This window comes from Nerophis lumbriciformis, linkage group LG15, assembly GCF_033978685.3.
Source record: "Nerophis lumbriciformis linkage group LG15, RoL_Nlum_v2.1, whole genome shotgun sequence".
NCBI classification, from domain to species: domain Eukaryota; kingdom Metazoa; phylum Chordata; class Actinopteri; order Syngnathiformes; family Syngnathidae; genus Nerophis; species Nerophis lumbriciformis.
In genome coordinates, this window is record NC_084562.2 from 19,970,799 (window position 1) to 19,994,951 (window position 24,153).

General features: G+C 38.4%; 1 protein-coding gene and 22 non-coding genes across 24 annotated transcripts in view; 1 reads left to right on the forward strand and 22 right to left on the reverse strand.

Annotated features, from left to right (window-relative positions):
- The window catches only part of LOC133615882 (ephrin type-A receptor 6-like), a 252,293-nt gene that overhangs the window by 120,018 nt on the left and 108,122 nt on the right, over positions 1–24,153 (forward strand). For both annotated transcript variants that reach the window (XM_061974746.1, XM_061974747.1), the window contains exon 7: positions 5,577–5,732. In XM_061974746.1, coding sequence (XP_061830730.1) covers positions 5,577–5,732 — 156 coding nt within the window. The remainder of the gene's footprint in view (positions 1–5,576; positions 5,733–24,153) is intronic.
- Positions 6,680–6,751, reverse strand: trnaq-cug (transfer RNA glutamine (anticodon CUG)). The gene has a single exon. It is a non-coding gene; the product is annotated as a tRNA-Gln (tRNA).
- trnap-cgg (transfer RNA proline (anticodon CGG)) lies at positions 6,949–7,020 on the reverse strand. The gene has a single exon. It is a non-coding gene; the product is annotated as a tRNA-Pro (tRNA).
- trnap-cgg (transfer RNA proline (anticodon CGG)) lies at positions 7,333–7,404 on the reverse strand. Its single transcript has one exon. It is a non-coding gene; the product is annotated as a tRNA-Pro (tRNA).
- Positions 7,690–7,761, reverse strand: trnap-ugg (transfer RNA proline (anticodon UGG)). The gene has a single exon. It is a non-coding gene; the product is annotated as a tRNA-Pro (tRNA).
- Positions 8,695–8,766, reverse strand: trnaq-cug (transfer RNA glutamine (anticodon CUG)). Its single transcript has one exon. It is a non-coding gene; the product is annotated as a tRNA-Gln (tRNA).
- Positions 10,430–10,501, reverse strand: trnaq-cug (transfer RNA glutamine (anticodon CUG)). The gene has a single exon. It is a non-coding gene; the product is annotated as a tRNA-Gln (tRNA).
- trnap-cgg (transfer RNA proline (anticodon CGG)) lies at positions 11,082–11,153 on the reverse strand. Its single transcript has one exon. It is a non-coding gene; the product is annotated as a tRNA-Pro (tRNA).
- trnap-cgg (transfer RNA proline (anticodon CGG)) lies at positions 12,170–12,242 on the reverse strand. The gene has a single exon. It is a non-coding gene; the product is annotated as a tRNA-Pro (tRNA).
- trnap-ugg (transfer RNA proline (anticodon UGG)) lies at positions 12,528–12,599 on the reverse strand. Its single transcript has one exon. It is a non-coding gene; the product is annotated as a tRNA-Pro (tRNA).
- trnaq-cug (transfer RNA glutamine (anticodon CUG)) lies at positions 13,529–13,600 on the reverse strand. The gene has a single exon. It is a non-coding gene; the product is annotated as a tRNA-Gln (tRNA).
- trnap-cgg (transfer RNA proline (anticodon CGG)) lies at positions 13,785–13,857 on the reverse strand. Its single transcript has one exon. It is a non-coding gene; the product is annotated as a tRNA-Pro (tRNA).
- Positions 14,143–14,214, reverse strand: trnap-ugg (transfer RNA proline (anticodon UGG)). The gene has a single exon. It is a non-coding gene; the product is annotated as a tRNA-Pro (tRNA).
- trnaq-cug (transfer RNA glutamine (anticodon CUG)) lies at positions 15,144–15,215 on the reverse strand. Its single transcript has one exon. It is a non-coding gene; the product is annotated as a tRNA-Gln (tRNA).
- trnap-cgg (transfer RNA proline (anticodon CGG)) lies at positions 15,400–15,471 on the reverse strand. The gene has a single exon. It is a non-coding gene; the product is annotated as a tRNA-Pro (tRNA).
- Positions 16,760–16,831, reverse strand: trnaq-uug (transfer RNA glutamine (anticodon UUG)). Its single transcript has one exon. It is a non-coding gene; the product is annotated as a tRNA-Gln (tRNA).
- On the reverse strand, positions 17,699–17,770 carry trnap-ugg (transfer RNA proline (anticodon UGG)). The gene has a single exon. It is a non-coding gene; the product is annotated as a tRNA-Pro (tRNA).
- trnap-ugg (transfer RNA proline (anticodon UGG)) lies at positions 19,635–19,706 on the reverse strand. The gene has a single exon. It is a non-coding gene; the product is annotated as a tRNA-Pro (tRNA).
- On the reverse strand, positions 20,633–20,704 carry trnaq-cug (transfer RNA glutamine (anticodon CUG)). The gene has a single exon. It is a non-coding gene; the product is annotated as a tRNA-Gln (tRNA).
- On the reverse strand, positions 21,240–21,311 carry trnap-ugg (transfer RNA proline (anticodon UGG)). The gene has a single exon. It is a non-coding gene; the product is annotated as a tRNA-Pro (tRNA).
- On the reverse strand, positions 22,241–22,312 carry trnaq-cug (transfer RNA glutamine (anticodon CUG)). Its single transcript has one exon. It is a non-coding gene; the product is annotated as a tRNA-Gln (tRNA).
- On the reverse strand, positions 22,497–22,568 carry trnap-cgg (transfer RNA proline (anticodon CGG)). The gene has a single exon. It is a non-coding gene; the product is annotated as a tRNA-Pro (tRNA).
- trnaq-cug (transfer RNA glutamine (anticodon CUG)) lies at positions 23,846–23,917 on the reverse strand. The gene has a single exon. It is a non-coding gene; the product is annotated as a tRNA-Gln (tRNA).

Genomic DNA, 24,153 nt, shown 5'->3' on the forward strand with positions numbered 1-24,153 from the left:
TTCTGATAGAAAAGGTGAGGGAAAGGAAAATATGTCCCCGAAAAGGAGGGACATTGGAGTGATACGAGAGGAGGGCTGGTGGAGGTGATAGAAAAAATAAGGAAGGTGTTGGTGGGATTGCAGAGAAGCTGATGTAGTAATGAGGGAGGAGAAATGGAGCTGAGGTGTTGCTGAAACCTGAAGGAAACATGAGTCAACAGAACACATTTTGAGTGAAATTATCTTTTCAATCAGCTTATTAGTATGCTAATAGCTTTTTACCTGCATGAAAAACAAATTATGACACAATGCATTTTCTTACTGCATTTTAAACGGATATTTGTAGTATGAAATGAGCTTATAAAAGAGCTGATAACTGCGCTTCTAAAACATTTTGTGGGTGTGTTGTTCACTTTTTCTCCACGTTTGAGTTATCACGACTACATTATGTATTATGGCTGGCCTTGTTCCCACTGAGTTTGCAGAAAACATCCGCATGGTGGGACGGATATTTGTAGCTCTCAGTAAAATATCCCTGCAATATTCAGATGGACTGCCATGAATTTTGCATCAGACAGTCAAGGTCTCGTCAGACTGCGGATCCTACGTCTTTTATAGACTCCATTATAACACAGGCTTAAAATAAGTCAACAAAAACTTTTGGGCTTCATGCAGCAAAAAAAAAAAAAAAAAAAAACTCTCCCAGTCCTTTGCAAAGCTGTAGTAAAAAAGACGGCTTCTCAGGGGAATTAGCTATCGTACAGAATGTTAGGAGGTCCTTTGTAACTGGAAGTGTGAATTTCCAAAGTCTCTCAGTGGTGCTCCCCCAAATAAATCATGATTCTTGCTTTAACAAGCAGATACTGCCAACGCTATTATTATTGTTATAAATAATATATCAGGCCTGGCAACGTTAACGCGTGCAATCAATCACATACACACACAAAAAGAATTGCAGCAATCACGTAAAGACGCAGACTAGAACAGTTCAGCTCATTTGTGCACAACTAACAGTTTTACATCTCAACATGTCCGAAATGCAGTAGGAAGAAGCCAAACTATATGTGTGTGACGTGCGGTGAGGTTGATGGCTGGTGAGGCACTGACTTCATCACAGTAAGATTTACAAACATATGAACCCTAAAGAGTATCTTATTCACCATTTGATTGGCAGCAGTTAACGGGTTATGTTTAAAAGCTCATACCAGCATTCTTCCCTGCTTGGCACTCAGCATCAAGGGTTGGAATTGGGGGTTAAATCACCAAAAATGATTCCCGGGCGCGGCGCCGCTGCTGCCCACTGCTCCCCTCACCTCCCAGGGGGTGAACAAGGGGATGGGTCAAATGCAGAGGACAAATTTCATTACACCTAGTGTGTGTGTGACAATCATTGGTATTTTAACTTAACTTTAACTTTACACATACAAACTGTAGCACACAAAAAAGCACATTTAATAAAAAAAACGTTATTATGGTCTTACCTTTACTTATAAATGAAGTCCACAACTAAAGCCCTCACTTAAACTTTCCACGTGCAAGATTGAATCTATTTGAAAAAGTGTAACCGAGGGTTTATAAATGTCGCCTATACTGTATGAAACTACAAAATAACAAACACGGAGGCCTCCAGTTTACACGAGGACCACTTTATTTACCTTCTTTCAAAAACCTCCGCTCCACTCCGTGTCACATCACTTCCGCTCTTAGCGCCTTCAAAATAAGAGCTCAAGGCATATACTGTATAACAGCGCATAACAGGAACTTAACATCACAAAGAGAAAAGCCCATGAAAATAGGTTACAAAAGTTATTTAATAAGAAGCCAAAAAGTGCAAAAACAATAATGTTCGTGTTGGAGGAGTTGTGAATTAGATACACCTGCAGTCTGCAGGTGTACCTAATGTTGTGGCCCTGCAGTCATTCACAACTCCTCCAACACGAACATTATTGTTTTTGCACTTTTTGGCTTCTTATGAAATAACTTTTTTAAATAGATTCAATCTTGCACGTGGAAAGTTTAAGTGTGGGCTTTAGTTGATACAACAATTCTACGGCGGGGGTGCAGGAGGCGGGGTTACTGGAGCCTCAGCCAGTGCGTCTTTTGCAGCCGTTTTATGATCGCTCAGCACAAGAAATACGTTACACACATACTGTTGTTGACAAAATACACTGTACATTATATACCTCAGCTAACTAAACGATGGAAATGTATAATATAATTCATATAGCAATACGGTCTCACTGCACAGCAGGCCAGCAGTTAGCCGAGTCCGGGATCCATGTTGAGGCACTGAGTGACGTGCCTCAACTGGCTGCTGTTCACTGCACCGTCTCTTCTCAGTATTTGAACTGCAAATGTGAAAATTCAGCGATTTTGAATAAAAATAATCTAAAACTGGTGAAGTTAAATGGAAAATAACTATATTATATATATATATATATATATATATATATATATATATATATATATATATATATATATATATATATATATATATATATATATAATCACTGGATACATATAACAATTTAATTAACTTTTTTTTCTTTTTACATTTGCCTCACCTGCCTCTAGTGACTGCACGTCACTGATATATATATATATATATATATATATATATATATATATATATATATATATATATATATATATATATATATATGTCTTAATAAGGTTATCCAAAAAATAGTGCTCGATACCGTAGTAGAGCGCAATATATGTATGTGTGGGAAAAAAATCACAAGACTATTTCATCTCTACAGGCCTGTTTCATGAGGGGGGGTACCCTCAATCATCAGGAGATTTTAATGGGAGCATTCGCATACCATGGTTTATATAGGGCACAGAGTGGGTGGGTTATATATATATATATATATATATATATATATATATATATATATATATATATTATTGTAAGCTTTTTCTACTTACAGCCCCACAGATTCACACTGGAAGCCAGTTGCGCAGAGTTGACAGGATTTAATATGTTTTTTGTAGTTTTCAAATAGGTACTTTTGTTGACTTTTCAGTCTCTCCGATCCTTCCTCCCTCTCCTGCACCCGGTCGCTCACTGTTAAAGACCACAGATGATTAGTTTAACATGTACCACCTGCGCAAACTAATCATCTGCCAGCTGTGTCTCGCCGTCAGCACATGCCACGCCCCCGTCTGATGGCGCTCTGTTTTCAGCACCCTGGACAGAGGCGCTGACCTTTACTCCAGCAGCGCGCTGATCACAATCCCCTTCCACAATTATATATATATATATATATACATATACACACACGCATGTGTGTGTGTATTAGGGTTGTACCGTGATAATAATGAATCATATTCGGTACACTAAAACGCCCTCAGGAAGAGATGCTTTAAGACATGGCTAGCTCGCTAGCGGCTAATGTCCAGCCGCAGTCGGCAGTGTTTTAGCTACTTCTAAATCACTAATCCTCGCCTCCATGGCGACAAATAAAGTGAGTTTCTTACAAGTATCATCCCTGCAGGATGAGGAATTTCTAAACATGCTTCACTACACACCGTAGCTCACCGGCGTCACAATGTAAACAAACGCCATTGGTGGATCTACACCTGACATCCACTGTAATGATACCAAGTACAGGAGTGTATCTCGTCGATACTACTATGATAACATCGATATTTTTTTAGTATCACAAAATCTGTTTTGTTTTTTAAAAATGTATATTATGTTTATAAAGTTAGGAAATACGTCCCTGGACACATGAGGACTTAAATTATGACCATTGTATGATCCTGTAACTACTTGGTATCAGATCAATACCCAAATTTGTGGCATCATCCTAAACTAATGTAACGTATCAAACAACAGAAGAATAAGTGATTATTACATTTTTAACAGAAGTGTAGATAGAACATGTTAAAAGAGAAAGTAAGCAGATATTAACAGTAAATGAACAAATCGATTAATAATTCCTTTTCTACCGCTTGTCCCTCATAATTTTGACAAAATAATAGAATGATAAATGACACAATATGTTACTGCATATGTCAGCAGACTAAATTAGAAGCCTTTGTTTGTTTACTTACTACTAAAAGACAAGTTGTGTTGTACGTTCACTAATTTATTTAAGGACAAACTTGCAATAAGAAACATATGTTTAATCTACCGTAACATTTTTTGGTTAAAATAAAGCCAATAATGCAATTTTTTGTGATCCCCTTCATTTAGAAAAGTATCAAAAAGTATCGAAATACATATTGGTATCGGGACAACCCTAGTGTGTATATATATATATGTATATATATATACCGTATTTTTCAGACTATAAGCTCATTCACGTAAGAGACTAGACGTATAAGATGTCATGGGATTTAGCGATTAGGAGTGACAGATTGTTTGGTAAACGTATAGCATGTTCTATATGTTAGGGACCCGGGGTGGACCGCTCGCCTGTATATCGGTTGGGAACATCTCTGCGCTGCTGTCCCGTCTCCGCTCGGGATGGTTTCCTGCTGACCCCACTGTGGACTGGACTCTTACTGTTATGCTGGATCCACTATGGACTGGACTCTCACAATATTATGTTAGACCCACTCGACATCCATTGCATTCGGTCTCCCTAGAGGGGGGGGGTTACCCACATATGCGGTCCTCTCCAAGGTTTCTCATAGTCATTCACATCGACGTCCCACTGGGGTGAGTTTTTCCTTGCCCTTATGTGGGCTATACCGAGGATGTCGTTGTGGCTTGTGCAGCCCTTTGAGACACTTGTGATTTAGGGCTATATAAATAAACATTGATTGATTGATTGATTGATTATAGTTATTTGAATGACTCTTACCATAATATGTTACGTTAACATACCAGGCACGTTCTCAGTTGGTTATTTATGCCTCATATAACGTACACTTATTCAGCCTGTCGTTCACTATTCTTTATTTATTTTAAATTGCCTTTCAAATGTCTATTCTTGGTGTTGGGTTTTATCAAATAAATTTCCCCAAAAACTGTGACTTATACTCCAGTGCGACTTATATATGTTTTTTTCCTTCTTTATTATGCATTTTCGGCCGGTGCGACTTATACTCCGAAAAAAACACGGTATATATATATATATATATATATATATATATATATATATATATATATATATATATATATATATATACATACATACATACATACATATATGTATATATATAAATATATATACATACATATATGTAAGTAGATGTCTTTCTGTTCAAAAAGTCATTTCTAGATGTTTTCTGTAATTGCTGAATTATAAACACTAAATATTCGTTAAACCTCCTACATTAAATCTGATTGTCTAAGCGTCATTCACATTTTAATAGTTTTTTCTTTTTTATGTATTTTTTAAATCTATCACCATACAAACTAAACAATGTACTAATCACCATGTGCAAAATCCTTCAGAATTTGGACGCGGCCGAGGTGTTGTTCGTGTTTTACACGGTACAAAGTGTCACGCTGTCGACTACAGCTCTGGAGAATGTGAGCCGCACACAGAGCCAGGAGTAATTGGAGATACGTGTTTCGTGTACATCACCGAGAAACATTTTCACACTGACCTCCTTATCGGCTTCTGCCTCTTTTTCAGCGTGTAAGCCTGGTTCCTTCAAACCGTTCGCTGGGAACATGAAGTGCTCTCCGTGTCCGCCGCACAGCGCCAGCCATGACCAGGCCGCCACCATGTGTCACTGCGAGAAAGGATTCTTCAGGGCTAACAAGGACCCGTCCACCATGGCTTGCACAAGTATGTCCCAACTCACTTGATCATGAATACTGTCTTAGCGTTTATCTATAATATGTATTTCCATATGTTCCGGACTATAAGACACACTTAAAATATATATTTTTTTCTCAAAACTCAACAGTGTGCCTTATAACCCGGTGCGCCTAATGTACGGAATTCTGGTTGTGCTTACCGACCTTGAAGCTATTTTATTTTGTACACGGTGACCAGTAGATGGCAATCACACATAAGAGATACGTGTAGACTGAAATATAATGGCAATATGACTCAAGTAAACAACACCAATATTTTATATGTTCCATTGAAAATATAGAACAGTACACACGGTGCTCAAAAATCTATCAAAATGTTTTAGTGGGACTTTGGTAAGCTATGAAGCCGCACCGCTTGATGGTTTGTACTGTGCTTCAACATAGGAGTATTATTATGGTGTGTGTATAAGGTAAGACATATTATCTGCCGTTTTGTTTCGCAATATTATGCAAAAGAATCGTTTCTTACCTTCTGGTACCTGCTGATCTGTATTTGGGATCTGCATAAATCCTGAAAAATTGCGCGCTTCCGTCTTTGTAGTCCGTGTCGACGCCGTAGTCGATAAGCTTCTTCTTTTTCTCTATCTTCTTGTTATGGGACATTCATCCTCCGCTGTTGCCATTTCTAATATAAAGTAGTGTAAAGTTCTTACTTATATCCGTCAGTAAACTCGCCATGAAAGCTCTAAAACATACCGGTGTTGTGAGTTTACATTATTCACCCAAGGAACTTTAGTTATTAGAGAGTTCTGCTCTGACGGTTTTTTACGGGACACATGAGCTACAAGTTTCAAGCAAATCTCATGTCACAAATGAAACTGTCTGTGTGAGGTAAGAAGTCATGATTGAAAAAAGGAATACAAACACCAAGGCTTGCAAAAAGTAAATCAAACAGAGCTCACAGCTTTCACAAGTAGGTTCCACCAAGACTTGAACTTGGATCACTGGATTCAGAGTCCAGAGTGCTAACCATTACACCATGGAACCTGCAAACATCCATGTAAAACAAAGGGATCCAACAGTACACAGGCTTTGATTTGGTTTGATTTGATAGATTTTTATTGATCCATTGAGTGTGTGCCGTGAGATAAAGAGAGGTTAAAGTTTAAAATTAAGTGGCAAGTGATACATGAAAAGAAACATGACTGTGGACTAATGGAAGACCTCGTGCCTGAGAAAGACAAGGGCTTGTCCGGGAATTGAACCCGGGACCTCTCGCACCCGAAGCGAGAATCATACGACTAGACCAACAAGCCCTGCAAAGTCATGTTTCAGCAAGTCATGTTTCAGTACAAAATCTCGTGAAATGTGACATTTTAATAGGGGACACAATCTAAAACTGGGCTTCCATATTGCACTTTTAACCCAAATTGGATTGACCAAAATGAACTAAGGCTTATGAGCTCAGTCCTAGAACCAATTGTGGTGGTAGATTTAAGTACAACAGTATTTGATTTAGTAGATTTTCACTGATTCCTTGTGTCTGTTGTCTGGAAAATTGAGGTAAGTCGAAGGTCATACATTAAAAGAAACATGACTGTGGACTAACTCATGCCTGAGAAAGACAAGGGCTTGTCCGGGAACTGAACCCGGGACCTCTCGCACCCGAAGCGAGAATCATACGACTAGACCAACAAGCCCTGTTTCAGGAAGTCATTTTTCAGTAAAAAATCTCATGAAATGTGACATTTTAACAGGGGACACAATCTGAAACTTGGTTAGTATATTGCACTTTTACCACAAATGTAGATGTATGGCTATTTTTATGCATAAAAGAACTAAGGATAATAAGCTCCATCCTATAAGAGAGAGCTCGTAAATTGAGGTACCACTGTATATGTGATTTTATTTGTTTTCATAGATCCCTTGAGTGTGTGCAGTTTGGAAAACTGAGCTTAGAGTTTTGAATCAAATTATTATCTTGAGGGCTCGTCCGGGAATTTAACCCGGGACCTCTCGCACCCAAAGCGAGAATCATACTACTAGACCAACGAGCCCTGATTTGTGCGTTCCAAAAGTCTGAATACATTTGATAATTTTTGGGACACACAATCTGGAACTGCACTTTTATTAACACAACTTTTGATTCACTACTACACTTTTCATGCTTAAATTAACAAGCGCTTTTTCGGGAATTGAACCCTAGACCACTCGCTCCCCAGGCAAAAATCATACAACTAGACAAAACGAGCCCTGAGTTGGGATTTTGCAAGAATCTCAATAAATGTTATATTATATGAAGGGACACAATCTAAAACTAGGCTTCCATATTGCACTTTTAACCCAAATTGGATTGACCAAAATGAACTAAGGCTTATGAGCTCAGTCCTAGAACCAATTGTGGTGGTAGATTTAAGTACAACAGTATTTGATTTCGTAGATTTTCACTGATTCCTTGTGTCTGTTGTCTGGAAAATTGAGGTAAAGTTTAACATTAAGTCTCAAGTCACAAATGTAAAGACAAGTGTGTGTGTGAGGACAAAAGTGATGAATAAACAAAGAACTTACAAACAAACTGGGGTCATAATCTGAAACTGGTTTACAACACTGCACTTTTAATACAAGTTTTTATTAATTGCCTTTTTCATGCTTGAAGTAACTGAGGGGATGCTAGACCAATCACTCCAACATTACAAGTAGGTTCTACCAAGACTTGAGTTTGGATCGCTGGGTTCTAAGGACAGAGTGCTAACCGTTACACCATGATACTACAGTACACACTACTTGATTGGACTTGATCGATTTCCGTTGATCCTTTGAGTGTGCGCCTTTAGGAAAATGGAACTAAAAGTTTAAAATCAGGTCTGAAGTTTTAAAAAAAATTACAAGACTTACGACTGTGTGAGGTAAGAAGTCATGATTGAAAAAAGGAATTCAAACACCAAGGCTTGCAAAAAGTAAATCAAATAGAGATCATAGCTTTCACAAGTAGGTTCCACCAAGACTTGAACTTGGATCGCTGGATTCAGAGTCCAGAGTGCTAACCATTACACCATGGAACCTGCAATGGTCCATGTAAAACAAAGGGATCCAACAGTACACAGAGTATACTGTGTACTCAATGGATTTTTATTGATCCATTGAGTGTGTGCCGTGAGAAAAAGAGCGGTTAAAGTTTAAAATTAAGTCGAAGGTCATACATTAAAAGAAACATGACTGTGGACGAACTCATGCTTGTGAAAGACAAGGGCTTGTCCGGGAATCAAACCAGGGACCACTCGCACCCGAAGCGAGAATCATACGACTAGACCAAGAAGTCCTTATTCAGCAAGTCATTTTTCAGTAAAAAATCTCATGAAATGTGACAATTTAACAGGGGACACAATCTGAAACTTGGTTAGTATATTGCACTTTTACCACACATTTAGATGTATGGCTATTTTTATGCATAAAAGAACTAAGTATTACAAGCTCCGTCCTAAGAGAGAGAACTCATAAATTGACGTACCACTGTGTATTTGATTTGATTGATTTTCATAGATCCCTTGAGTGTTTGCAGTTTGGAAATTTGAGCTAAGAGTATAAAATCAAGTGATAATCTTAAGGGCTCGTCCGGGAATTGAACCCAGGACCTCTCGCCCCCAAAGCTAGAATCATACTACTAGACCAACGAGGCCTGATTTGTGCTTTCCAAAATTCTGAATACATTTTATATTTTTTGGGACACACAATCTGGAACTACACTTTTATTAACACAAATTTTGATTCACTACACTTTTCATGCATAAATGAACAAGCGCTTTTTCAAGAATTGAACCCCAGACCACTCGCCCCCCAGGCAAAAATCATACAACTAGAGAAAACGAGCCCTGAGTTGGGATTCTGCAAGAATCTCAATAAATGTTATATTATATGAGGGGACACAATCTAAAACTAGGCTTCCATATTGCACTTTTAACCCAAATTGGATTGACCAAAATGAACTAAGGCTTATGAGCTCAGTCCTAGAACCAATTGTGGTGGTAGATTTAAGTACAACAGTATTTGATTTCGTAGATTTTCACTGATTCATTGTGTCTGTTGTCTGGAAAATTGAGGTAAAGTTTAACATTAAGTCTCAAGTCATGTTTTGGTGCGACTTTGGTAAGCTATGAAACCGCACTGCTTAATGGATTGTACTGTGCTTCAACATAGGAGTATTATTATGGTGTGTGTATAAGGTAAGACATATTATTTGGCGTTTTGTTTCGCAATATTATGCAAAAGAAACTTTTCTTACCTTCTGGTACCTGCTGATCTGTATTTGGGATCTGCATAAATCCTGAAAAATTGCGCACTTTCGTCTTTGTAGTCCGTGTCGACGCCGTAGTCGATAAGCTTCTTCTTTTTCTCTATCTTCTTGTTATGGGACATTCATCCTCCGCTGTTGCCATTTCTAATATAAAGTAGTGTAAAGTTCTTACTTATATCTGTCAGTAAACTCGCCATGAAAGCTCTAAAACATACCGGTGTTGTGAGTTTACATTATTCACCCAAGGAACTTTAGTTATTAGAGAGTTCTGCTCTGACGGTTTTTTACGGGACACATGAGCTAAAAGTTTCAAGCAAATCTCATGTCACAAATGAAACTGTCTGTGTGAGGTAAGAAGTCATGATTGAAAAAAGGAATACAAACACCAAGGCTTGCAAAAAGTAAATCAAACAGAGCTCACAGCTTTCACAAGTAGGTTCCACCAAGACTTGAACTTGGATCACTGGATTCAGAGTCCAGAGTGCTAACCATTACACCATGGAACCTGCAAACATCCAAGTAAAACAAAGGGATCCAACAGTACACAGGCTTTGATTTGGTTTGATTTGATAGATTTTTATTGATCCATTGAGTGTGTGCCGTGAGATAAAGAGAGGTTAAAGTTTAAAATTAAGTGGCAAGTGATACATGAAAAGAAACATGACTGTGGACTAAAGGAAGACCTCGTGCCTGAGAAAGACAAGGGTTTGTCCGGGAATTGAACCGGGACCTCTCGCACCCGAAGCGAGAATCATACGACTAGACCAACAAGCCCTGCAAAGTCATGTTTCAGCAAGTCATGTTTCAGTACAAAATCTCGTGAAATGTGACATTTTAATAGGGGACACAATCTAAAACTGGGCTTCCATATTGCACTTTTAACCCAAATTGGATTGACCAAAATGAACTAAGGCTTATGAGCTCAGTCCTAGAACCAATTGTGGTGGTAGATTTAAGTACAACAGTATTTGATTTCGTAGATTTTCACTGATTCCTTGTGTCTGTTGTCTGGAAAATTGAGGTAAGTCGAAGGTCATACATTAAAAGAAACATGACTGTGGACTAACTCATGCCTGAGAAAGACAAGGGCTTGTCCGGGAATTGAACCCGGGACCTCTCGCACCCGAAGCGAGAATCATACGACTAGACCAACAAGCCCTGTTTCAGCTAGTCATTTTTCAGTAAAAAATCTCATGAAATGTGACAATTTAACAGGGGACACAATCTGAAACTTGGTTAGTATATTGCACTTTTACCACACATTTAGATGTATGGCTATTTTTATACATAAAAGAACTAAGTATTACACGCTCCGTCCTAAAAGAGAGAACTCATAAATTGACGTACCACTGTGTATTTGATTTGATTGATTTTCATAGATCCCTTGAGTGTTTGCAGTTTGGAAATTTGAGCTAAGAGTATAAAATCAAGTGATAATCTTAAGGGCTAGTCCGGGAATTGAACCCAGGACCTCTCGCCCCCAAAGCTAGAATCATACTACTAGACCAACGAGCCCTGATTTGTGCATTCCAAAATTCTGAATACTGCACGTTAAATACAAGTTATTATTAATTGCCTTTTTCATGCTTGAAGTAACTGAGGGGATGCTAGACCAAACACTCCAACATTACAAGTAGGTTCTACCAAGATTTGAGTTTGGATCACTGGGTTCTAAGGACAGAGTGCTAACCGTTACACCATGATACTACAGTACATACTACTTGATTGGACTTGATCGATTTCCGTTGATCCTTTGAGTGTGCGCCTTTAGGAGAATGGAGCTAAAAGTTTAAAATCAGGTCTGAAGTTAAAAAAAAATGACAAGACTTACGACTGTGTGAGGTAAGAAGTCATGATTGAAAAAAGGAATACAAACACCAAGGCTTGCAAAAAGAAAATTAAATGAAGATCATAGCTTTCACAAGTAGGTTCCACCAAGACTAGAACTTGGATCACTGGATTCAGAGTCCAGAGTGCTAACCATTACACCTGCAAAATTTCCAGTAAAACAAAGGGATCCTACATTACACAGGGTATGATTTGATTTGAAAGATTTTTATTGATCCGTTGAGTATGTGCTGTGAGAAAAAGAGCGGTTAAAGTTTAAAATTAAGTCGAAGGTCATACATTAAAAGAAACATGACTGTGGACTAACTCATGCCTAAGAAAGACAAAGGCTTGTCCGGGAATTGAACCCGGGACCTCTCGCACCCGAAGCGAGAATCATATGACTAGACCAACAAGTCCTGTTTCAGCAAGTCATTTTTCAGCAGAAAATCTCATGAAATGTGAAATTTTTAACAGGGGACACAATCTGAAACTTGGTTAGTATATTGCACTTTTACCATACATTTAGATGCATGGCTATTTTTATGCATAAAAGAACTAAGTATAATAAGCTCCATCCTAAAAGAGAGAGCTCATAAATTGAGGTACCACTGTATATGTGATTTTATTGATTTTCATAGATCCCTTGAGTGTGTGCAGTTTGGAAATTTGAGCTAAGAGTATAAAATAAAGTTATAATCTTAAGGGCTCGTCCGGGAATTGAACCCGGGACCTCTCGCACCCAAAGCGAGAATCATACTACTAGACCAACGAGCCCTGATTTGTGCTTTCCAAAATTCTGAATGCATTTCATATTTTTTGGGACACACAATCTGGAACTGCACTTTTATTAACACAAATTTTGACCCACTACACTTTTCATGCATAAATGAACAAGCACTTTTTCAGGAATTGAACCCCAGACCACTCGCTCCCCAGGCAAAAATCATACAACTAGACAAAACGAGCCCTGAGTTGGGATTTTGCAAGAATCTCAAGAAATGTTATATCATATGAAGGGACACAATCTAAAACTAGGCTTCCATATTGCACTTTTAACCCAAATTGGATTGACCAAAATGAACTAAGGCTTATGAGCTCAGTCCTAGAACCAATTGTGGTGGTAGATTTAAGTACAACAGTATTTGATTTCATAGATTTTCACTGATTCCTTGTGTCTGTTGTCTGAAAAATTTAGGTAAAGTTTAACATTAAGTCTCAAGTCACAAATGTAAAGACAAGTGTGTGTATGAGGTCAAAAGTGATGAATAAACAAAGGACTTATAAACAAACAGGGTTCATAATCCGAAACTGGTTTACAACACTGCACTTTCAATACAAGTTATTATTAATTGCCTTTTTCATGCTTGAAATAACTGAGGGGATGCCAGACTAAACACTCTAGTATTTCTAGTAGGTTCAACCAAGACGTGAGTTTGGATTGCTGGGTTCTAAGGACAGAGTGCTAACCGTTACACTATGATCCTTCAGTACACACTCCTTGATTGGACTTGATCGGTTTCCGTTGATCCTTTTGGTGTGCGCCTTTAGGAAAATGGAGCTATAAGTTTAAAATCAGGTCTGAAGTTTAAAAAAAATTACAAGACTTACGACTGTGTGAGGTAAGAAGTCATGATTGAAAAAAGGAATACAAACACCAAGGCTTGCAAAAAGAAAATCAAATGGAGATCATAGCTTTCACAAGTAGGTTCCACCAAGACTTGAACTTGGATCACTGGATTCAGAGTCCAGAGTGCTAACCATTACACCATGGAACCTGCAATGTTATATGTACAACAAAGGGATCCAACAGTACACAGGGTTTGATTTGATTTGATAGATATTTATTGATCCATTGAGTGTGTGCTGTGAGAAAAAGAGCGGTTAAAGTTTAAAATTAAGTCGAAGGTCATACATTAAAAGAAACATGACTGTGGACTAACTCATGCCTAAGAAAGACAAAGGCTTGTCCGGGAATTGAACCCGGGACCTCTCGCACCCGAAGCGAGAATCATATGACTAGACCAACAAGTCCTGTTACAGCAAGTCATTTTTCAGCAGAAAATCTCATGAAATGTGAAATTTTTAACAGGGGACACAATCTGAAACTTGGTTAGTATATTGCACTTTTACCATACATTTAGATGTATGGCTATTTTTATGCATAAAAGAACTAAGTATTACAAGCTCCATCCTAAAAGAGAGAGCTCATAAATTGAGGTACCACTGTATATGTGATTTTATTGATTTTCATAGATCTCTTGAGTGTGTGCAGTTTGGAAATTTGAGCTAAGAGTATAAAATCAAGTTATAATCTTAAGGGCTCGTCCGGGAATTGAACCCGGGACCTCTCGCACCCAAAGCGAGAATCATACTACTAGACCAACGAGCCCTGATTTGTGCTTTCCAAAATTCTGAATACATTTCATATTTTTTGGGACACACAATCTGGAACTGCACTTTTTTTAACACAAATTTTGACCCACTACACTTTTCATGCATAAATGAACAAGCGCTTTTTCAGGAATTGAACCCCAGACCACTCGCTCCCCAGGCAAAAATCATACAACTCGACAAAACGAGCCCTGAGTTGGGATTTTGCAAGAATCTCAAGAAATGTTATATTATATGAAGGGACACAATCTAAAACTAGGCTTCCATATTGCACTTTTAACCCAAATTGGATTGACCAAAATGAACTAAGGCTTATGAGCTCAGTCCTAGAACCAATTGTGGTGGTAGATTTAAGTACAACAGTATTTGATTTCGTAGATTTTCACTGATTCCTTGTGTCTGTTGTCTGGAAAATTGAGGTAAAGTTTAACATTAAGTCTCAAGTCACAAATGTAAAGACAAGTGTGTGTGCGAGGTCAAAAGTGATGAATAAACAAAGGACTTATAAAGAAACAGGGGTCATAATCTGAAACTGGTTTACAACACTGCACGTTTAATACAAGTTATTATTAATTGCTTTTTTCATGCTTGAAGTAACTGAGGGGATGCTAGACCAAACACTCCAACATTACAAGTAGGTTCTACCAAGATTTGAGTTTGGATCGCTGGGTTCTAAGGACAGAGTGCTAACCATTAAACCATGATACGACAGTACACACTACTTGATTGGACTTGATCTATTTCCGTTGATCCTTTGAGTGTGCGCCTTTAGGAAAATGGAGCTAAAAGTTTAAAATCAGGTCTGAAGTTAAAAAAAAATTACAAGACTTACGACTGTGTGAGGTAAGAAGTCATGATTGAAAAAAGGAATACAAACACCAAGGCATGCAAAAAGTAAATCAAATGAAGACCACAGCTTTCACAAGTAGGTTCCACCAAGACTTGAACTTGGATCACTGGATTCAGAGTCCAGAGTGCTAACCATTACACCATGGAACCTGCAAACTTCAATGTAAAACAAAGAGATCCTACATTACACAGGGTATGATTTGATTTGAAAGATTTTTATTGATCCGTTGAGTGTGTGCCGTGAGAAAATGAGAGGTTGAAGTTTAAAATTAAGTCGAAGGTCATACATTAAAAGAAACATGACTGTGGACGAACTCACGCGTAAGAAAGACAAGGGCTTGTCCGGGAATTGAACCCGGGACATCTCGCACCCGAAGCGAGAATCATACGACTAGACCAACAAGCCCTGTTCTGCAAGTCATTTTTCAGCAGAAAATCTCATGAAATGTGAAATTTTAACAGGGGACACAATCTGAAACTTGGTTAGTATATTACACTTTTACCATATATTTAGATGTATGGCTATTTTTATGCATAAAAGAACTAAGTATTACAAGCTCCGTCCTAAAAGAGAGAGCTCATAAATTGAGGTACCACTGTATTTGTGATTTTATTGATTTTCATAGATCCCTTGAGTGTGTGCAGTTTGGAAATTTGAGCTAAGAGTATAAAATGTAGTTATAATCTTAAGGGCTTGTCCGGGAATTGAACCCGGGACCTCTCGCACCCAAAGCAAGAATCATACTACTAGACCAACGAGCTCTGATTTGTGCTTTCCCAAATTCTGAATACATTTCATATTTTTTGGGACACACAATCTGGAACTACACTTTTATTAACACAAATTTTGATTCACTACACTTTTCATGCATAAATGAACAAGCGCTTTTTCAAGAATTGAACCCCAGACCACTCGCCCCCCCAGGCAAAAATCATACAACTCGACAAAACGAGCCTTGAGTTGGGATTTTGCAAGAATCTCAAGAAATGTTATATTATATGAAGGGACACAATCTAAAACTAGGCTTCCATATTGCACTTTTAACCCAAATTGGATTGACCAAAATGAACTAAGGCTTATGAGCTCAGTCCTAGAACCAATTGTGGTGGTAGATTTAAGTACAACAGTATTTGATTTCGTAGATTTTTATTGATTCCTTGAGTGTCTGTTGTCTGGAAAATTGAGGTAAAGTTTAACATTAAGTCTCAAGTCACAAATGTAAAGACAAGTGTGTGTATGAGGTTAAAAGTGATGAATAAACAAAGGACTTATAAACAAACAGGGGTCATAATCTGAAACTGGTTTACAACACTGCACTTTTAATACAAGTTATTATTAATTGCCTTTTTCATGCTTGAAGTAACTGAGGGGATGCCAGACTAAACACTCTAGTATTACAAGTAGGTTCTACCAAGACTTGAGTTTGGATCGCTGGGTTCTAAGGACAGAGTGCTAACCGTTACACCATGATACTACAGTACACACTACTTGATTGGACTTGATCGATTTCCGTTGATCCTTTGAGTGTGCGCCTTTAGGAAAATGGAGCTAAAAGTTTAAAATCAGGTCTGAAGTTAAAAAAAAATTACAAGACTTACGACTGTGTGAGGTAAGAAGTCATGATTGAAAAAAAGAATACAAACACCAAGGCTTGCAAAATGAAAATCAAATGGAGATCATAGCTTTCACAAGTAGGTTCCACCAAGACTTGAAGTTGGATTACTGGATTCAAAGTCCAGAGTGCTAACCATTACACCATGGAACCTGCAAACGTCAATGTAAAACAAAGGGATCCTACATTACACAGGGTATGATTTGATTTGAAAGATCACAAAACGAAGGTCCTGAGTAGTCGTGAGTTCAATCCCGGCCTCGGGATCTTTCTGTGTGGAGTTTGCATGTTTTTCCCGTGACTGCGTGGGTTCCCTCCGGGTACTCCGGCTTCCTCCCACCTCCAAAGACATGCACCTGGGGATAGGTTGATTGGCAACACTAAATTGGCCCTAGTGTGTGAATGTGAGTGTGAATGTTGTCTGTCTATCTGTGTTGGCCCTGCGATGAGGTGGCGACTTGACCAGGGTGTACGCCGCCTCCTGCCCGATTGTAGCTGAGATAGGCTCCAGCGCCCCGAAGGGAATAAGCGGTAGGAAATGGATGGATGGATAGATTTTTTTTGATCTGTTGAGTGTGTGCCATAAGAAAAAGAGAGGTTAAAGTTTAAAATTAAGTCAAAGGTCATACATTAAGAGAAACATGACTGTGGACTAACTCATACCTGAGAAAGACAAGGGGTTGTCCGGGAATTGAACCCGGGACCTCTCGCACCCGAAGCGAGAATCAGACGACTAGACCAACGAGCCCTGTTTCACCAAGTCATGTTTCAGCAGAAAATCTAATGAAATGTGACATTTTAACAGGGGACACAATCTGAAACTTGGTTAGTATATTACACTTTTACCACACATTTAGATGTTTGGCTATTTTTATGTATAAAAGAACTAAGGATAATAAGCTCCATCCTAAAACAGAGAGCTTGTAAATTGAGGTATCACTGTATATGTGATTTTATTGATTTTCAAAAATCCCTTCTGGAAAACTGAGCTTAGAGTTTAAAATCAAATTATTATCTTGAGGGCTCGTCCGGGAACTGAACCCGGGACCTCTCGCACCCAAAGCGAGAATCATACTACTAGACCAACGAGCCCTGATTTGTACTGTCCAAAAATCTGAATACATTTGATATTTTTTGGGACACACACATTTTGATTCACTACACTTTTCATGCATAAATGAACAAGCGCTTTTTCGGGAGTTGAACCCCAGACCACTCGCTCCACAGGCAAAAATCATACAACTAGACAAAACGAGCCCTGAGTTGGGATTTTGCAAGAATCTCAATAAATGTTATATTATATGAGGGGGCACAATCTAAAACTACGCTTCCATATTGCACTTTTAACCCAAATTGGATTTACCAAAATTATCTAAGGCTTATGAGCTCAGTCCTAGAACCAATTGTGGTGGTAGATTTAAGTACAACAGTATTTGATTTCGTAGATTTTCATTGATTCCTTCAGTGTCTGTAGTGTGGAAAATTGAGGGAAAGTTTAACATTAAGTCTCAAGTCACAAATGTAAAGACAAGTGTGTGTATGAGGTCAAAAGTGATGAATAAACAAAGGGCTTACAAACAAACAGGGGTCACAATCTGAAACTAGTTTACAACACTGCATTTTTAGTACAAGTTTTTATTAATTGCCTCTTTCATGCTTGAAATAACTGAGGGGATGCCAGACTAAACAGTCCAATATTACTAGTACCGGTAAGTTCTACCAAGACATGAGTTTGGATCGCTGGATTCTAAGGACAGAGTGCTAACCGTTACACCATGATACAACAGTACACACTCCTTGATTGGACTTGATCGATTTCCGTTGATCCTTTGAGTGTGCGCCTTTAGGAAAATGGAGCTAAAAGTTTAAAATCAGGTCTGAAGTTAAAAAAAAATTACAAGACTTACGACTGTGTGAGGTAAGAAGTCATGATTGAAAAAAGGAATACAAACACCAAGGCTTGCAAAAAGTAAATCAAATGTAGACCACAGCTTTCACAAGTAGGTTCCACCAAGACTAGACCTTGGATCACTAGATTCAGAGTCCAGAGTGCTAACCATTACACCATGGAACCTGCAAATGTCAATGTAAAACAAAGGGATCCTACATTACACAGGGTATGATTTGATTTGAAAGATCACAAAACGAAGGTCCTGAGTAGTTGTTAGTTCAATCCCGGCCTCGGGATCTTTCTGTGTGGAGTTTGCATGTTCTCCCCGTGACTGCGTGGGTTCCCTCCGGGTACTCCGGCTTCCTCCCACCTCCAAAGACATGCACCTGGGGATAAGTTGATTGGCAACACTAAATTGGCCCTAGTGTGTGAATGTGAGTGTGAATGTTGTCTGTCTATCTGTGTTGGCCCTGCGATGAGGTGTGTGTTGTCCAGGGTGTACACCGCCTTCCGCCCGATTGTAGCTGAGATAGGCTTCAGCACCCCCCGCGACCCCGAAGGGAATAAGCGGTAGAAAATGGATGGATGGATGGATTTTTATTGAGCCATTGAGTGTGTGCCGTGAGAAAAAGAGAGGTTAAAGTTTAAAATTCAGTCGAAGGTCATACATTAAAAGAAACATGACTGTGGACTAACTCATGCCTGAGAAAGACAAGGGCTTGTCCGGGAATTGAACCTGGGACCCGAAGCAAAAATCATACGACTAGACCAACAAGCCCTGTTTCACCAAGTCATGTTTCAGCAGAAAATCTCATGTAATGTGACATTTTAACAGGGGACACAATCTGAAACTTGGTTAGTATATTACACTTTTACCACACATTTAGATGTATGGCTATTTTTATGCATAAAAGAACTATACGGATTACAAGCTCCGTCCTAAAAGAGAGAGCTCATAAATTGAGGTACCACTATGTATTTGATTTTATTGATTTTCATAGATCCCTTGAGTGTTTGCAGTTTGGAAAACTGAGCTTAGAGTGTAAAATCAAATTATTATCTTGAGGGCTCGTCCGGGAATTGAACCCAGGACCTCTCACACCCAAAGCGAGAATCATACTACTAGACCAACGAGCCCTGGTTCGTGCTTTCCCAAATTCTGAATACATTTCATATTTTTTGGGACACACAATCTGGAACTGCACTTTTATTAACACAAATTTTGATTCACTACACTTTTCATGCATAAATGAACAAGCGCTTTTTCAAGAATTGAACCCCAGACCACTCGCTCCCCAGGCAAAAATCATACAACGAGACAAAACGAGCCCTGAGTTGGGATTTTGCAAGAATCTCAAGAAATGTTATATTATATGAAGGGACACAATCTAAAACTAGGCTTCCATATTGCACTTTTAACCCAAATTGGATTGACCAAAATGAACTAAGGCTTATGAGCTCAGTCCTAGAACCAATTGTGGTGGTAGATTTAAGTACAACAGTATATGATTTCGTAGATTTTCACTGATTCCTTGTGTCTGTTTGGAAAATTGAGGTAAAGTTTAACGTTAAGTCTCAAGTCACAAATGTAAAGACAAGTGTGTGTATGAGGTCAAAAGTGATGAATAAACAAAGGACTTATAAACAAACAGGGTTCATAATCTGAAACTGGTTTACAAAACTGCAAGTTTAATACAAGTTATTATTAATTGCCTTTTTCATGCTTGAAGTAACTGAGGGGATGCCAGACTAAACACTCTAGTATTTCTAGTAGGTTCTACCAAGACTTGAGTTTGGATCGCTGGGTTCTAAGGACAGAGTGCTAACCGTTACACCATGATACTACAGTACACACAACTTGATTGGACTTGATCGATTTCCGTTGATCCTTTGAGTGTGCGCCTTTAGGAAAATGGAGCTAAAAGTTTAAAATCAGGTCTGAAGTTTAAAAAAAATTACAAGACTTACGACTGTGTGAGGTAAGAAGTCATGATTGAAAAAAGGAATACAAACACCAAGGCATGCAAAAAGTAAATCAAATGGAGATCATAGCTTTCACAAGTAGGTTCCACCAAGACTTGAACTTGTATCACTGGATTCAGAGTCCAGAGTGCTAACCATTACACCATGGAACCTGCAAAGTTCCCAGTAAAACAAAGGGATCCAACAGTACACAGGGTATGATTTGATTTGAAAGATTTTTATTGATCCTTTGAGTGTGTGCCGTGAGAAAAAGAGAGGTTAAAGTTTAAAATTAAGTCGAAGGTCATACATTAAAAGAAACATGACTGTGGACTAACTCATGCCTGAGCAAGACAAGGGCTTGTCCGGGAATTAAACCTGGGACCTCTCGCACCCGAAGCGAGAATCATACGACTAGACCAACAAGCCCTTTTTCAGCAAGTCATGTTTCAGTAAAACATCTCATGAAATGTGACATTTTAACAAGGGACACAATCTGAAACTTGGTTAGTATATTACACTTTTACCACAAATGTAGATGTATGGCTATTTTTATGCATAAAAGAACTAAGGATAATAAGCTCCATCCTAAAAGAGAGAGCTCGTAAATTGAGGTACCACTGTGTATGTGATTTTATTGATTTTCATAGATCCCTTGAGTGTGTGCAGTTTGGAAATTTGAGCTATAGAATCAAGTTATAATCTTAAGGGCTCGTCCGGGAATTGAACCCGGGACCTCTCGCACCCAAAGCGAGAATCATACTACTAGACCAACGAGCCCTGATTTGTGCATTCCAAAATTCTGAATACATTTCATATTTTTTGGGACACACAATCTGGAACTGCACTTTTATTAACACAAATTTTGATTCACTACACTTTTCATGCATAAATGAACAAGCGCTTTTTCAAGAATTGAACCCCAGACCACTCGCCCCCCAGACAAAAATCATACAACTAGACAAAACGAGCCTTGAGTTGGGATTTTGCAAGAATCTCAAGAAATGTTATATTATATGAAGGGACACAATCTAAAACTAGGCTTCCATATTGCACTTTTAACCCAAATTGTATTTACCAAAATGAACTAAGGCTTATGAGTTCAGTCCTAGAACCAATTGTGGTGGTAGATTTAAGTACAACAGTATTTGATTTCGTAGATTTTCATTGATTCCTTGTGTCTGTTGTCTGGAAAATTGAGGTAAAGTTTAACATTCAGTCTCAAGTCACAAATGTAAAGACAAGTGTGTGTATGAGGTCAAAAGTGATGAATAAACAAAGGACTTACAAACAAACAGGGGTCACAATCTGAAACTGGTTTACAACACTGCACTTTTAATACAAGTTATTATTAATTGCCTTTTTCATGCTTGAAGTTACTGAGGGGATGCCAGACTAAACACTCCAACATTACAAGTAGGTTCTACCAAGACTTGAGTTTGGATCGCTGTGTTCTAAGGACAGAGTGCTAACCGATACACCATGATACAACAGTACACGTTACTTGATTGGACTTGATCGATTTCCGTTGATCCTTTGAGTGTGCGCCTTTAGGAAAATGGAGCTAAAAGTTTAAAATCAGGTTTGAAGTTTAAAAAAAATTACAAGACTTACGACTGTGTGAGGTAAGAAGTCTTGATTGAAAAAAAGAATACAAACACCAAGGCTTGCAAAATAAAAATCAAATGGAGATCATAGCTTTCACAAGTAGGTTCCACCAAGACTTGAACTTGGCTCACTGGATTCAGAGTCCAGAGTGCTAACCATTACACCATGAAACCTGCAAACTTCGATGTAAAACAAAGAGATCCTACATTACACAGGGTATGATTTGATTTGAAAGATTTTTATTGATCCGTTGAGTGTGTGCCGTGAGAAAAAGAGAGGTTAAAGTTTAAAATTAAGTCGAAGGTCATACATTAAAAGAAACATGACTGTGGACGAACTCATGCCTGAGAAAGACAAGGGCTTGTCCGGGAATTGAACCCGGGACCTCTCGCACCCGAAGCGAGAATCATACGACTAGACCAACAAGCCCTGTTTCACCAAGTCATGTTTCATCAGAAAATCTCATGAAATGTGACATTTTAACAGGGGACACAATCTGAAACGTGGTTAGTATATTACACTTTTACCATACATTTAGATGTTTGGCTATTTTTATGCATAAAAGAACTAAGGATAATAAGCTCCATCGTAAAAGAGAAAGAGCTCATAAATTGACGTACCACTGTATATGTGATTTTATTGATTTTCATAGATCCCTTGAGTGTGTGCAGTTTGGAAAACTGAGCTTAGAGTTTAGAATCAAATTATTATCTTGAGGGCTCGTCCAGGGACCTCTCGCACCCAAAGCGAGAATCATACTACTAGACCAACGAGCCCTGATTTGTGTTTTCCAAAAATCTGAATACATTTGATATTTTGTGGGACACACAATCTGGAACTGCCCTTTTATTAACACAAATTTTGATTCACTACACTTTTCATGCATAAATGAACAAGCGCTTTTTCGGGAATTGAACCCCAGGCCACTCGCCCCCCAGGCAAAAATCATACAACTAGACAAAACGAGCCTGAGTTGGGATTTTGCAAGAATCTCAAGAAATGTTATATTATATGAGGGGGCACAATCTAAAACTAGGCTTCCATATTGCACTTTTAACCCAAATTAGATTGACCAAAATGAACTAAGGCTTATGAGCTCAGTCCTAGAACCAATTGTGGTGGTAGATTTAAGTACAACAGTATTTGATTTCGTAGATTTTCACTGATTCCTTGTGTCTGTTGTCTGGAAAATTGAGGTAAAGTTTAACATTAAGTCTCAAGTCACAAAATGTAAAGACAAGTGTGTGTATGAGGTTAAAAGTGATGAATAAACAAAGGACTTATAAACAAACAGGGGTCATAATCTGAAACTGGTTTACAACACTGCACTTTGAATACAAGTTCTTATTAATTGCATTTTTCATGCTTGGAAGTAATTGAGGGGATGCTAGACCAAACACTCCAACATTGCAAGTAGGTTCTACCAAGACTTGAGTTTGGATCGCTGGATTCTAAGGACAGAGTGCTAACCGTTACACCATGATCCTACAGTACACACTACTTGATTGGACTTGATCGATTTCCGTTGATCCTTTGAGTGTGCGCCTTTAGGAAAATGGAGCTAAAAGTTTAAAATCAGGTCTGAAGTTTAAAAAAAATGACAAGACTTACGACTGTGTGAGGTAAGAAGTCATGATTGAAAAAAGGAATGCAAACACCAAGGCTTGCAAAAAGTAAATCAAATGAAGACCACAGCTTTCACAAGTAGGTTCCACCAAGACTTGAACTTGGATTACTGGATTCAGAATCCAGAGTGCTAACCATTACACCATGGAACCTGCAATGGTCCGTATAAAACAAAGGGATCCAACAGTACACAGGGCTTGATTTGATTTGATAGATTTTTATTGATCCAATGAGTGTGTGCCGTGAGAAAAAGAGCGGTTAGAGTTTAAAATTCAGTCAAAGGTCATACATTAAAAGAAACATGACTGTGGACTAACTCATGCCTGAGAAAGACAAGGGATAGTCCGGGAATCAAACCAGGGACCTCTCGCACCCGAAGCGAGAATCA